This window comes from Populus nigra, chromosome 17 (assembly GCF_951802175.1).
Source record: "Populus nigra chromosome 17, ddPopNigr1.1, whole genome shotgun sequence".
Taxonomy (NCBI): domain Eukaryota; kingdom Viridiplantae; phylum Streptophyta; class Magnoliopsida; order Malpighiales; family Salicaceae; genus Populus; species Populus nigra.
The window spans coordinates 13,474,845-13,489,421 of record NC_084868.1 but is presented as its reverse complement, the minus strand read 5'-3'; the positions used below and the strand labels follow the sequence as shown (position 1 = coordinate 13,489,421).

Sequence of the window (14,577 nt, the reverse complement as noted above, 5' to 3'; positions counted from 1 at the left end):
ATAATTTTAAATTTTTTCAAGACCATTAGAGATTTATATAGTCATTAATTTTAAGGATTATGAAGTCGAAGTGCACTCAATCTGGTCCGAACACCCACATTAATTAAAAAAAATGGCATTTTTTAGGTTAAAAATCTTGTATTTTAATATCATCTACTATATTTATGAAAAAAATATATTAAAAAATTCATTATGGATACATAATTAATCTATCTAAAAATTAATTAAAAATATATTTTCTTTTCAATGTTAAAAATATTATAGGTCCAACTTGTATGTTGATTAAGACAATCTATTTTTTTTTCTAAAAAAAGCTAGACATCCAAAATTCAAAACAACACGATGAAAAGGTAATTTACCAGAAAAGAAAAAAGAACAAAATAAATGTGCATCGCATCTCAATTTAAATTCATGTACATGTTGATCAAGACTTCCAAACTTCTAGTGGTAATTAAAATACCATAAATGTGTTTATATCAATAAATAAATAAATAAATAAATAAACACACATATAAATGTGAGAAATAATGATCAAAATATATACACACACACTTGAAATGTTGATAGGAGAAGAAAGTAATCAAATTATAAAAATACAAGAAAGAATGTTTGTTGATTAATTCAGCTATGAATTGGTTTGTTTCTAACATTAATTATCGTTCATATTTAAATTTAAAGAAAAAGAAAAGGACAAGGAAAATAAAAACTTTTGGCATGCTAAGAATGTATTTTTAATCCAAAAACAACTAAAAATTAAATTAGTGTTTTTTTTTTCAGAAAAAAAATTAAAGAGCACTTTAAAAAACAGGTTTATCTACGCAAACAAACACTTGGTGTATAAAACTAATTTAAAAATATATTGGCCCATAAAGAATTTTCTTCTAAAAAGAGAACGACAGATAGGAACGGTGCGTGTGTCATCTTCTCGTTGCCTGTACATGGACACACTGTAAAGTGAGAAAGAAGAGATGGGAGGTTTAAGAGGGATCCTAAATACGTGACCCCATGAGATTATGAGCCGTTGAGCAGGTAGGAACATGGCACATTGGATGGCTTGACATGGGACAGCATGGGCTAACCCTAATGGCTTCTTGTTATTGATTACATCAACACCCCAATGGCCATGATTTGTACACAGAGGAAGCTGTGGACTGTGTAGTGAATCATTTAGGTTCTTGACAGGTGAACCATTTCTATCAAGCTTTCTGTGGGGGCCATAAATCAACATTCCTTCGACTATGCTTCTCACCATTTAAAAGGTCGTCGTCTGCATGTGTGCACCATCTAGGCTAGGCTACGCTAGGCTTGCATTTGATGCGTTTCTGTAGAGATCGGGAGTTTCACTCACTGGTATAATATATACCTGCGTGTTTGCACATCAAAATAATTTTTTAAAAAAATTAGATAAACAGTGTTTCAGCTTTAATACCTAAACACCTGTTGGATTGTTTATACTTTAATGATCATATGTATATACAGTATAATCGAAGGTGTAGATCATAGCTTATAGATTTTAGATAAAATCCACAGAAGATGATGTAAACATGAAATAATACTTCTTGAAAGATTAGCTATATATCGGATTTGATCTAACATCATTTGTAGTATCGCATGGCTATGTATTTTCAGCTCTTAAGCCTCTCAACTAGGGATCAGGAATCAAGAACCTAAGTAGTATAGAAGCTTCGAATATGATCACCTCTCTCCTCAAAAAAAAAAAAAAAAACATTTTCAAAACAAAACCCACTATAAATCTAGGAGTCAAAACAACACATTGTAGAAGACCAATTATGTATCGAATTTAAGCCAAGATCATCGTATTAATTATGTCTTGTATTTTGGCTGCTAAGATTCCAACAAGGTTGGTGTAAAAGGAGCTTTCAATGCCGCCATATCAGGAAACTTTATAGCAGGAGGTAACATTTTACTGCCATCTAGATTCAGCATGTCAATGTTTTTAAGCATGTATGTAACAAGCGTAACACAAGCCCATACCGTGTCCAAGCATGCAAGAGCCCAGAAGGAGCATCTCAGGACGTACAGGTTTGAAGTTTCAAACCTTGCCAGGTTCAGAGACACATAGTTCTTCCTTCTCTAAAATTAAACTGAAATTTGTAAGCAAATCTTGTAAATGAATCTCATTGATATGAAAGGGAGAGCACAGAGTACAGTACAGAAATAGATAATTGCTCCTCTAGATATGAAATTTCAGTATTTGGAACTTGAGAGGGAAATCCACTCTGAGGGTGGCCCAGGGACAGCTTTATGCTGCTAAATTTTCTGCTATAACTTAGCAATCCACCTGGTCAATAGAGAAAGTGTTTAACAAAGATGGGGGGCAGCTCCGACAGGATACATCAATGAAGGTTCGAAGTGACAGAAGTTTCCAACACAGAATGTCAGCTTAAGCTGAATCTGTTTATCTTTTGAATCTTGTATAGTTCCCACCATATATGATGGCTATCAAGTAATAATGCAATTTACTGTAAACCCTGGAGAAAAGGAAACAAACACCATAGGATTGCTCAACCCACTAGATAAAGGCATCACTGGCTCGTCCACTCGTAGAAAAAAGAAAGAAAAGATACAAAAATCAAGCATTATCTAAAACCTAGCATCATAACACACTACCTGGTAATTGATTTCATTGTCAAGTCATTAATATGTTTCAAATGTTCTTGGACAGCAAGCTGAAAGATATGCGTTTACAGGGAAAGTATGATATTACCACCAGCAGTGTGGAAAATTTCTCCAATGGCTGTAATAAAATTCGAATTCAATCTAAATGCTACAATGATGGATTCGCTGGTTCTTATAATTGTTAGCCAACGCACTGACAGCGAACAAGCAAAACTCCAGTAAGAATCCATGAAAGAACAAGGAAGCCTTGTTGAGCATAAACCCATTTGGCAGCTGGCGCTTGTTGCCGAAGTTCAGCTAACAAGTTTTTTCAACACTGCTTCAGCACGCTGCTCAAATTTTGGTAGGGCCCATTCATGCTGAATTATGTCAAGGCCATCTTTCTCAGCACTCAAGTTCTGAGGAGAATACAGATAGATAAGATTAGTAGTCAATAGTTTTTGCTTAACATTATACGTACAGATATATACTCACCGAGTTAAAATATGAAAGAGAAGTTGTATGGTACAAAATTCTTTCTTGGTACATCTCATACTTGAACCATATATTTAACTGATTACAAGGCAAGGCCAGTGGACATTCTTGCCCATAAAATTTAATTTAGATTTATAAAGTACAAATCAGTCCCAACAATTCCAATCCCTTTGGAAAATGCAATATATTCACACCTTTCCAGATCTTCCATTACCTGGCTAAAATTCAACCGATGAAAACGGGGATCAAGTATGTTGTCGGGGTCCCTTAAGAAAGATTCTCAACAATAAAAAATCAAAACCCTAATCATGCACAAGACATTTCTAAAGTAACAAAGAAAAAGAAGCCAATGCTGTTCAGAAAAGCAGGTTAGTAATTATGGTGACATGCTTAGAAAATTTAAAACAAATTAAAGCAGGCATCATGGATGCCCCACATGCCTAATCATGTATACCTATGACCATTTCATAAGAGTATCATAACTGCACCACCTGAGGAGCAAAAGAGTGGCCAAGGCAGCAAAATGGACAGCTGGAAATGATGGCAGCAGCCATAAGAGAGGCTAGCCAAATAGAGAATGAACATTACAGCGTTGACCTGAACCAAGCAAGGCCTAACTTTATAGTGTTGACCTCATTATTATGAATCAAATCCCACATTATGCTTTCTTTTTGGTGTGTGCAGTGGGTGAAGGTGATTGGGGGTTCTGTAAAGAATCTCCAATGTTATTCTTTTGGCGTTCGCTTCAATTGGTGCAAAATGATAAGAGGATCCAGACATGCAGTTATCCAGAACTGACCAAACCCAACCCACAATGGCAAACCTAGGCCCAGTACTGAGAAAATTAAGCTGGCCAAGGGCAACCTCAAGGCTGTCATCTCCTTTACTCAGTGTCTTGAATATTCCTGCCTGCAATATTCCTTTTACAACCCACCAGTCAAATCAGTCTAATCACAACCCATTCTCGGCATAGTGCTAGCAAAAAGCCTTCTATTTTCGTAGGAAGTGGGGGCAGATAATAATAATAAAAAGAGCTCTATACACAATGCTAATCACAAGGACAAGTTCAAGTGCAATCTGAAGCCCTTCAATTGACGAAGTTATAGTCTTCTGAAATATAACTGGGGATCCATAGCTATTTCTATCATAGAGAAATCTAAGAACCTATATCAAAGATATATCATATAAGGACTTCCTTTAATTCCAAATCATCTGCTATTTGGCTTTTCCCAGAAAAGAAAAAAGTATCAAGGAAAAAAAAAAGGCAAGCTGCATAACAGACAGTTGAGCTAACTGGACCACTTAAGAACTCAATATGATAAGCAATGCCTGCAAGTGATAATAATGAAATGGTGCAGCCAATGACCTACAGCATCATAGTATTTTTGGACAGCATTGACAACAGGCAGGACACAATAAGGAACCCACCCAGATACCTGTTACCTAAACACCAGCACCAGTGCTTGCAATAAGCTATATGGAAGCTATCTACTTCTAATGAACCCTTGAAACCCCATCAGCCATGAACAACTCATGAAAGGACATGGTAGTTTTGCTTAGTTGGTACTTGGTAGACAATGGATACCTGTTACCTAAACACCAGCACCAGTGCTTGCAACAAGTCTATATGGAAGCTGTCTACTTCTAATGGACCCTTGAAACCCCATCAGCCATCAACAACTCATGAAAGGACATGGTAGTCTTGCTTAGTTGGTACTTGGTAGACAATGGATACCTGTTACCTAAACACCAGCACCAGTGCTTGCAACAAGTCTATATGGAAGCTGTCTACTTCTAATGGACCCTTGAAACCCCATCAGCCATCAACAACTCATAAAAGAACTTGGTAGTCTTGCTTAGTTCGTAGTTGGAAGACACTTGTTGCCTCTAGCACCATTAAATCACCAGGTCTAAAATTCTAGTTGTACTTGTAGAGGTTTAAATTGTCCAATTTAAATATGGTCCAACAGTTTCATAATTTCTTTTACTCATTTAAATAAAAAGACTTAGCTGTTAAGATGTATCTAAATAGCAATTCCAATGGGAAAGATTGATTCAACTCCCAATCATCTCTATTCAAATCTGAGTTGCTAGTAAAACCACTGAATCTAAAGATTTTGTTCATGATAGAATCATAAAGATGTATCATGCCTTTGCCTTTTTCACACAATGATGGGATCACAATTAAATAAATGGCAACTACTTAACTACAAAGCCGTATAGTCCCAGTGACAGTATCCATCTATTCCCATTAGTACAACCTTGGCAGTATCAATCTACATGGTCTAGATTTAGGACAGTAAAATAGAAACCAGCAGATCAATACACAAGGGCAATTCTTTGGACACAATAACAGTCATACTGCAATCGATGTATTAAGGACATTATTATTAATAACTAAATCTGTTCAAAAAGATCATGTATGGTATACTCATTATAGATAGTAGTCAAAAAGGACTGAAAATATCTATAATGTTTAACCATTTAAACAGTTCGGTTTTGCAAGCTAAAATGATCAATAGAGGGCCAGTTAAGTTTGTACCTTGGTTGGATCAAAACCAAAACCACCCATTTGCATCATCCGCTGGGTATCATCCATAGCTGCATTACAAATATCGTATTTGAGCATCTAGAGAATATATCCAGAAATCCTAAAGTATGCTAAAGTCCAATTTATGCTTCTAGACTCTGGCACCAATGATTTTGCAAGAGAAGCAGCAATTCAGATCTCAGACAAAACAGATATAACTACGAAGATTTATGAACTAATACTAACCATTTTCTTCACCCAGAATGAGACTAAATAAACCCCTTAATCCAAACAAATTAAGGAAATACCTGCAACAGAAAGGGATTGTGGACAAATAGAGATATTAAACTAAGCACAAGTCCAGAATTCTCTAGAAAAAGCTTCTCAGCAATTTTTCAGAATACAATTTCTCATATAGACAAATACCATGATCGACTGCTAACATAGCTAACATCCACAGTGCTCAAATCAATCCCATTTTGCAGCATTGATCTGAATCTCTGAGTCAGTGGAAATGGTATCTTGGCTGCATGGAATAAGAGATCATAACAAAGTTGTAAAGATCAAATCCAGAAGGAATTTAAGATCGACAAAGGTCATATACTCATAAATTACTTATAAAATATAGAGATAAACCATATTTTGGCATGAAGGACATGAAACGTAGTTTAAGAATCAAAAAGCAAAAAAAAAAAGACTGACCTGCAACAAATCCAGAGAAGAAAAAGTTGACCCATGCAAAGGTAAGAGTCTGGAAGAAGAAAAAATCACAAATCAATATGCTAAATTATCTTGTTTGAAAAGACATTAGACAAGGCCAAAAAGCTCTTGAACTGTTAATACCTGGGGTATAATCATAGAAAGGTTTTTCTTCATCATATCCATGGCCATATTTGGGTCAGAGAACATTTGTGCTTGTGGATTCTGACCCTGGCCCTTGGGAACATGCAACAATCCATTTTCCTAATCAAGAGTAATTAACTTTTACGTTAGCATCTTACCTACTGGAAATGGAAAATTTCAAGCTAGCATCAGAATTATGACCCTAAATGTAGCTCTCACATACCAAATCTGAGGTGCACAAGCAAAGCAATGCAACATATCATATATCTAAACCCCTCCAATACATTAAAAAAAAATACAATTCGAATCATGTCAGACCTGCTTGGAAATTGAAAGAAAATGTACTTAAAAAAAAACAACCAAATCTCAAATCTCTTTCACAAAATTAACCACAAAACATAACCAATTTAGATACTTCTACAAACAATTAACAAATCCAACATTCAATCACCCTAAACCAAACAAACCAAAAACAATAAAAATAAATCAAAACCTCATTGCTAAAATAAGCCCTTCGAGCTCGAAACGACTTAGCAGGTATAAAGTTAGCTCCAGCTCGCAAATTCCTTGCTCTCACAACAACTTGCCTGCAATAAAATCACAAAAACAAACAAACTTTAATACAAATAAAACAAATTCTGACATACGTTTTCAATAACGTAAACAAAAACATGAAAAATCACAAAAAGAACCAGAATTTAGCACTAAAGAGAGAGTTTATGACATGGGCATTCAATAACTAGCCAAAGTTCACCAAAACCAGCACAAAACAATCTAAATCACAAAAAGAAACAAGCTTTAACGCTAAACAGAGATTATGTGACATGGGTTTTTGATGACTAACCCTTCTTTAACAATTTTAGCATCCGGAGTTTGCTGAGATTGCATAAGCTTTGAAACAAAGTAACGAAGGATCCCAATAAGAATCATCACTACTGTTAATGGGATCAGCACCCAATCTCTTATAGCTGTGTCTAGCACTAGATCTTCTGCCATTGATTTCTTGAGTGGACGGAACCCACCAAAATCAGACACAAAGTCCTGATCTTTCGAGAGACTAATGTACAGTCTTTTGCTCTTTAGTTCTGGTCTCTGGTTTGTTTGTGATTGAAGGAGAAGGGATGTGAGTGTCTTTGTTGGAATAGATTAGGGGTGTTGTTGTCTTTTAGAGTAGCTGAGATTCAAAACGCAGGGTTTCAATGTGTTTTTTTTTTTTATTTAAAATTTATTTTTAAAAAAGTTTGAAATTTTTTAATTTAAGATTATTTTATATTTTTAAATTTTAAATTTTAAATTTTAAAAAAATTTGTTTGGTATTCTAACCGCGCTTACTTTCCAAAATATATTTTATTTGAAAATGAATTAAAATAATATTTATTTTATTTTTTAAAATTTATTTTTGACATTAACATATCAAAACAATCTAAAAAAATTAATTTAAAATAAAAAATAAAACTTAAGTCATTTGACAAGACTCATTAATCCAAAATTTGATCAAATAAAATTTTATTTTAAACTGTTTTTGATTTTGACCCGATCAAATTTAAGTATTTTAATTGACTCACCTATAATTTAAGTAACCTAACTCAATCTATAAAAAACCTGTTTAAGTTAACTTTAACTTTTTTTTTTAATTTTATTTAAGATAATATTATTTTAATTTTTAATTTTAATATTCATTCTAATTGACTTTTTGAACTATAAAATAACATGATAAACTAATGATTCAAGCCCTAAAATAGGCAACTGTGGTTTGGACTCGTGCAAGAAGTGTTTGTAAAAACTTATAATTCTTCTATTGATCTATTCAATATATCATTCATTAGATATGAGAGTTTACTTAATTAGTTAAAAATGAATGTTTCATGCTCTTTATTAATCTTTCATGAAATCCAAGTAAAGTATAGCTTGGGAAGTTTTTGGTATTTTAGTATAAATATTTTTTAAAAAGTTTTTTTAAAAAAAATATATCAAAATAATTGTTTTATATTTTTTAAAAATTTTAACATCAATACATTAAAATTATAAAAAAAATATTAAATCAATTTGATGTTTTTTCACATCAAACTCACTTTTAAAAAACACATAAAAGCATCAAATTTGATAATTTTTCACATCAAAATTATTTTAAAAAAGCACCCAAAATCAAAAAATACCGCTCACTAAACCTGCTTGATACATGACTTGTTACTTATTATCGGATAATAATAATTAAGTCAAAGGGTGATCCTTTTTGTAAATCAATTTTAAGGATTGAGGTTCGAAGAAGGGCGTAAATTTTTCTCTGACAAGTCCCTTGAAGTTTCCAGTTGCCACACTACGAAACTAGTCCCTCCCTGAGCACAAAACTTGAACTTGCTGAGTTTAACAACAGTAATTGGAGTTTGTTCAAAACCGAGGAAAATCCTGTCATGGTTGAAGTGTCCGTAGAGTTCAAAACATAAGCACCTCGATGGCGAAAGGAAAAGCAAAAAGGGACTAGCCTGTTAAGTGGCATAACATGATCAGAGCCAGTACATGTATATCCTCTGGTAGACTCGTAATGGTTTCAATTGATTTGATTCGATTCGGCTGGTTGTTGGGAAATTCCAGAACTCAAACACACATCAATTTACGTGGTTCGGCAACCTGCCTACTCCACGGAGCTACTGGTTTGTATTAATCACTTCAAAGAAACAATACAAACAAAGGAGGAGGAGAAAAAACTCTTCTTAACTCAACTCTACTCACTCAAGCTCTCTCTGCTGCTCTCACTTTTCTTCTGTTCTCTCTGTGTTTTTCACACACACACGCAGCTCTTCACTGAGCTTATATATATACAAGATGGGAGTGAAGGGGCATAAATCATGCCTTGATTTATGCCCACCGTTTGTGTCCTCCACCATGTGTCAAGTGGGAGATTAGGTATTCCCACTTGCATATGGTGGGACATTGTTTGTCTTCCACTTGCTAACAATCTCCCACTTGGAGACAAACAATGAAATCATCTTTTATCCTTGAAGACCAACTGAAGTTTTGCACAACTTCAGTTTATCAAGTGTAACTCCTTTGGTTAACATGTCAGCTGGATTCTTGCTTCCGCAGACCTTTTCTAGCAGTAGTTGCTCCTCGTCTAGCAATTGTCGGATGAAGTGATATTTGATCTGAATATGCTTCGTCCTGGAGTGAAATGCTGGATTCTTGGCAAGGAAGATTGCACTCTGACTGTCGCTGTACAAAGTACCCTTTTCATTCATCTTGCCCAATTCTTTCAGGAAACTCTGTAGCCATACTATCTCTTTTGCAGATTCTGAAACTGCAACATATTCAGCTTCGGTTGTTGAAAGAGCGACGATCTTTTGCAAGGTAGAACTCCAGGAAACAGCAGTACCTCCTAGAGTATATACATATCCTGTAGTGCTCTTTCTGCTATCAACATCTCCTGCTAGATCAGCGTCTACAAAACCTTCAAGTTTCAAATCACCAGCTGTGAAGATAAGACATGTCTCTGATGAACCTTTTAAGTATCTCATGATCCATTTCACCGCCTCCCAATGTTGCTTTCCAGGATTGCTCATATATCGGCTTACAACTCCCACTGCATGGGCAATGTCTGGTCTAGTACATACCATAGCATACATCAAAGAGCCGATAGCTGAGGCGTATGGAATCTTATCCATGTATCCACTTTCTAGCTCAGTTTTTGGTGACTGGTCTTTGCTGAGCTTGAAATGATTCCCCAGAGGTGTACTTACTGGTTTAGCATTATCCATACTAAACCTGCTGAGAACCTTCTTGACATACTCTGTTTGTGAAAGCTTTAGTATGCCTTTGTCTTGATCTCTGATGATTCTCATGCCAAGTATTTGTTTAGCAGCTCCCAGATCCTTCATTTCAAACTGTTTTGACAATTGTTGTTTCAGCTTGTCAATCTCCTCAATGTTGGATCCTGCAATCAACATATCATCCACATATAATAGTAGAATGATGTAGGAGTTGTCAAAATGTTTGACATAGCAACAGTGATCAGCCTGGCATCTTGTGTATCCCGAACTACACATGAAGTTGTCAAACTTCTTGTACCACTGTCTTGGAGCTTGCTTCAAACCGTATAGGCTTTTCTTTAGCTTGCAGACTTGGTTCTCCTTTCCTGGTATTTCAAACCCCTCTGGTTGTTGCATGTAAATGTCTTCCTCCAATTCTCCATGAAGAAAAGCTGTTTTTACATCTAATTGTTCAAGATGTAAATTCTCTGCTGCTACTATCTCCAGAACAACTCTGATTGTTGTAAGCTTCACAACTGGAGAAAATATCTCAGAGTAGTCAATCCCTTTCTTTTGTTGAAACCCTTTTACAACAAGTCTTGCCTTGAACCGTTTGCTTCCATCATGCTCAGTCTTTACTCTGTAGACCCACTTGTTTTGCAAAGCCTTCTTTCCTTCAGGTAGTGTGGTCAGCTCCCAGGTCTTGTTCTTCAGCAACGAACTCATCTCATCCTTCATGGCTAACTCCCACTTGCTTGAGTTTCCATCTTGTAAGGATTCTTCATAACTTAGCGGCTCACCACCATCTGTCAGCAAAATATAATTCAGTAGAAGTGTGAACCGTTGTGGGGGCTTTACAGTCCTTGAAGACCTGCGAACATAAACAATTGGTTCACTTGGCTCTGCATCATCTTGTGTAGTGGTGGGTACAGATGTGCTTGAATCTTCTTGTAAAGACTCTTGAGTTTTGTTTTGCTCGGTAACATCGGGAAGCCCTTCTAATCTGATGAATTCAGATTTTTGTGGACTTGTATCTGAATCAGTCATATCTGTTTCTGCACTTGATCTGTCTTTGTACAAAACTTTCTCATTGAAGATCACGTTCCTGCTTCTGATAATCTTTCTGTTCTGATCATCCCAGAACCGAAATCCAAATTCTTCATCTCCATAGCCAATGAAGAAACATTTCTTGGATTTGGCATCTAGCTTGTTGCGAGCATCAGAATCTATATGCACATAGGAAACACACCCAAAGACCTTTAAATGAGAAAGTTGTACCTCTTTTCCTCTCCATACTTCCTCGGGCAATCTGAACTCCAAAGGAACTGATGGTCCACGGTTGATCAAGTAAACTGCAGTATGAACTGCGTCAGCCCAGAATGTTTGAGGTAGCCCTGAATGCAGCCTCATGCTTCTAGCTCGTTCATTGATGGTCCGGTTCATTCTTTCAGCAATGCCATTCTGTTGTGGTGTGCCTGGAATGGTCTTTTCCATTCTGATACCATTAACAGCGCAATACTCCTTGAAACCTCCATCAATGTATTCTCCTCCATTATCAGATCTTAAGCATTTCAACTTTAAACCTGATTCATTTTCAACCATAGCCTTCCACTTCTTGAATGTTTCGAACACATCAGATTTATTTTTCAGAAAGTAGACCCATACCTTTCTGCTGAAATCATCAATGAAAGTTACGTAATACCGAGAACCTCCAAGAGATGCCACTGGAGACGGTCCCCATAAATCTGTGTGCACTAGTTCTAGCTTTCTTGGTCTTAAGGCCCTGCCAACCTTTAAGAAACTAAGCTTCTTCTGTTTTCCAAGAACACAGCTTTCACAAATGTCTAGATCAACATTTTTAAGCTCTGGCAGTTTTCCCTTCGACTGAAGTATCTTCATCCCTTTTTGACTCATATGGCCGAGTCTACAGTGCCATAGCTGTGCTTGATTTTCTGCTTCAGTAGAGGCAATAATGTCTGCAAATCTTGTGGTCATATACAGGGTGCCGGTTTTCTTTCCACGAGCCAAAACCATTGCTCCCTTTGATACCTTCCACATACCTCCAGAAAAAAGGATTGAATGACCACTCTCATCAAGTTGTCCGACTGAGATCAGCTTCTTCTTTAGTCCAGGAACATGCCTTACATTTTGCAAGTTCCATGTAGATCCATTCATTGTCTTGATCTGCACTTCTCCTATACCCACAATCTTCATTGGTTGTCCATCGGCCAGATAGACTACACCGTGATCTCCAGCAACATAGTTTTGCATCATCTCATGGTGTGGTGTACAATGGAATGAAGCACCAGAATCAAGAATCCAATCATCAATTGGACTTTGTACAGCAAGAATCAAAGCGTCTTGCACCTCATCTGTGGTAGCGTTTGCAGAGTCAGCTTCAGGTTTTTTCGGTTTTGTGCAATTCCTCATGAAATGACCAGGTTTGCCACAATTCCAACATTCAACCTGCTTTCTGGGTCCGAACTTGCTTTTACTTCTGTATCTTGATTTGGATCTGCCTCTAGATAAACCTCTATCTTGTCTCCTCCCTCGAGTGTTAATGTTGAGAGCTGATCCTGAACTTGAACTTTCTCCTGAGTCTTTCCTTCGCACTTCTTCAGCTAAAATCAAGTCTCGGATATCATCATATTTCAGTTTGGATTTTCCAGCTGAGTTGCTCACGGCTGTCCTCATACCTTCCCAACTGCTTGGAAGTGAAGCTAGTAAAATGAGTGCACGGATCTCATCATCAAACTCAATCTCTACAGATGACAATTGATTTGTGATAGTATTGAAGTTGTTGAGATGTTGCGTGACGGAGGTGCCTTCTGTCATTTTCAGGTTGAACAACTTCTTCATCAAGTGCACTTTATTGTTTGCCGAGGGCTTCTCATACATCCCAGACAAAGCTTCCATTAGTCTTGCAGTGGATCTTTCTTTTGTAACATTGTGCGCAACTCTTCTTGATAAGGATAGCCGGATAATACCCAAAACTTGTCTATCAAGAAGCAACCAATCTTCTTCTGGCATATTTTCTGGTTTGCTCCCCAACAGAGGAAGATGAAGTTTCTTCCCATATAAATAGTCTTCAATTTGCATTTTCCAATATCCAAAATCTGATCCATCAAATTTTTCAATTCCCGCAGCCTTTATTTCATCTGCCATTTTTACTGTATCTCCGATTTGAATTTGTCAAATCTGACCTTACAGATGTGTCCGGAACGGCCAAAAATATTGGAAACGACACTGAGATCACCCCAATCGGACTTCGGATGGCTCAGATCTTAACAGTCAAAGTTTTGGATCAACGGACGGTGCAGATGAAGCCGCGTGTCAGTCCAGAATAGTGTCTGCGAAGCACTGGATCAAAACTCACTTTTGCTGACGTGTCAAGATGACGTGGCATCCACGTAGGCCAACTGGGACCCACGTTTGCTGACGTGGCAAAAGCACGCGTAATTGTTGCTGACGTGGCAGTTGATGACGTGTCTGCTGACTGGACGGATGACGTGGCGGATGACTGTGCAGGGTTGCTTGCGTGGCTGATGACTGGCTGCTTGCGTGGCGGGTCAACCCGGTTCAGTTGCAGACAATCGGGTGAAGACGACGCGTGAAGAGCGTGGCGCGAGTGGTCGCGCGTGGGCAGTGCTGTCGTCGGCGCGTGTTGGCGCGTGCGGGCATGCAGGACGTCGGTTCTTCGCCGGGTTTTCACCAGTGAATTCGTCTCTTCTTCCTCTACGCTATGGTAATGTCAAAAACACGTTTTGAGAACTTTGATTTTTGAGTTTGGATCAAACACCCTCTTTTTCAAGAACAAGCTCTGATACCAGTTGTTGGGAAATTCCAGAACTCAAACACACATCAATTTACGTGGTTCGGCAACCTGCCTACTCCACGGAGCTACTGGTTTGTATTAATCACTTCAAAGAAACAATACAAACAAAGGAGGAGGAGAAAAAACTCTTCTTAACTCAACTCTACTCACTCAAGCTCTCTCTGCTGCTCTCACTTTTCTTCTGTTCTCTCTGTGTTTTTCACACACACACGCAGCTCTTCACTGAGCTTATATATATACAAGATGGGAGTGAAGGGGCATAAATCATGCCTTGATTTATGCCCACCGTTTGTGTCCTCCACCATGTGTCAAGTGGGAGATTAGGTATTCCCACTTGCATATGGTGGGACATTGTTTGTCTTCCACTTGCTAACAGTGCTGTGTGTTGTTAGAGTGTGTATCAAGGCTTTTCTGATTCGGCTAACAAAGCAAAAGTGTTTCGGCGTAGTTTGCTTTCACTTCTGCAAGCTCGATGTGTGTTCTGTAAAAGAAGTATTGGAACTTCTAGCCAT

The 14,577-nt window shown here is 37.2% G+C and overlaps 1 protein-coding gene across 1 annotated transcript; it reads right to left on the bottom strand.

Moving 5' to 3' along the window:
* Positions 1-2,628: 2,628 nt before the first annotated feature.
* On the bottom strand, positions 2,629-7,619 carry LOC133677652 (uncharacterized). Its single transcript, XM_062099770.1, has 8 exons — positions 7,332-7,619; positions 6,981-7,074; positions 6,488-6,607; positions 6,347-6,395; positions 6,071-6,170; positions 5,891-5,952; positions 5,657-5,715; positions 2,629-3,038 (listed from the first exon to the last, which is right to left on the bottom strand). Exons 1-8 carry the CDS (start codon positions 7,481-7,483, stop codon positions 2,934-2,936), a joined length of 741 nt encoding a protein of 246 aa, XP_061955754.1. The 5' UTR covers positions 7,484-7,619; the 3' UTR covers positions 2,629-2,933.
* Between the last annotated feature and the right edge of the window lie 6,958 nt (positions 7,620-14,577).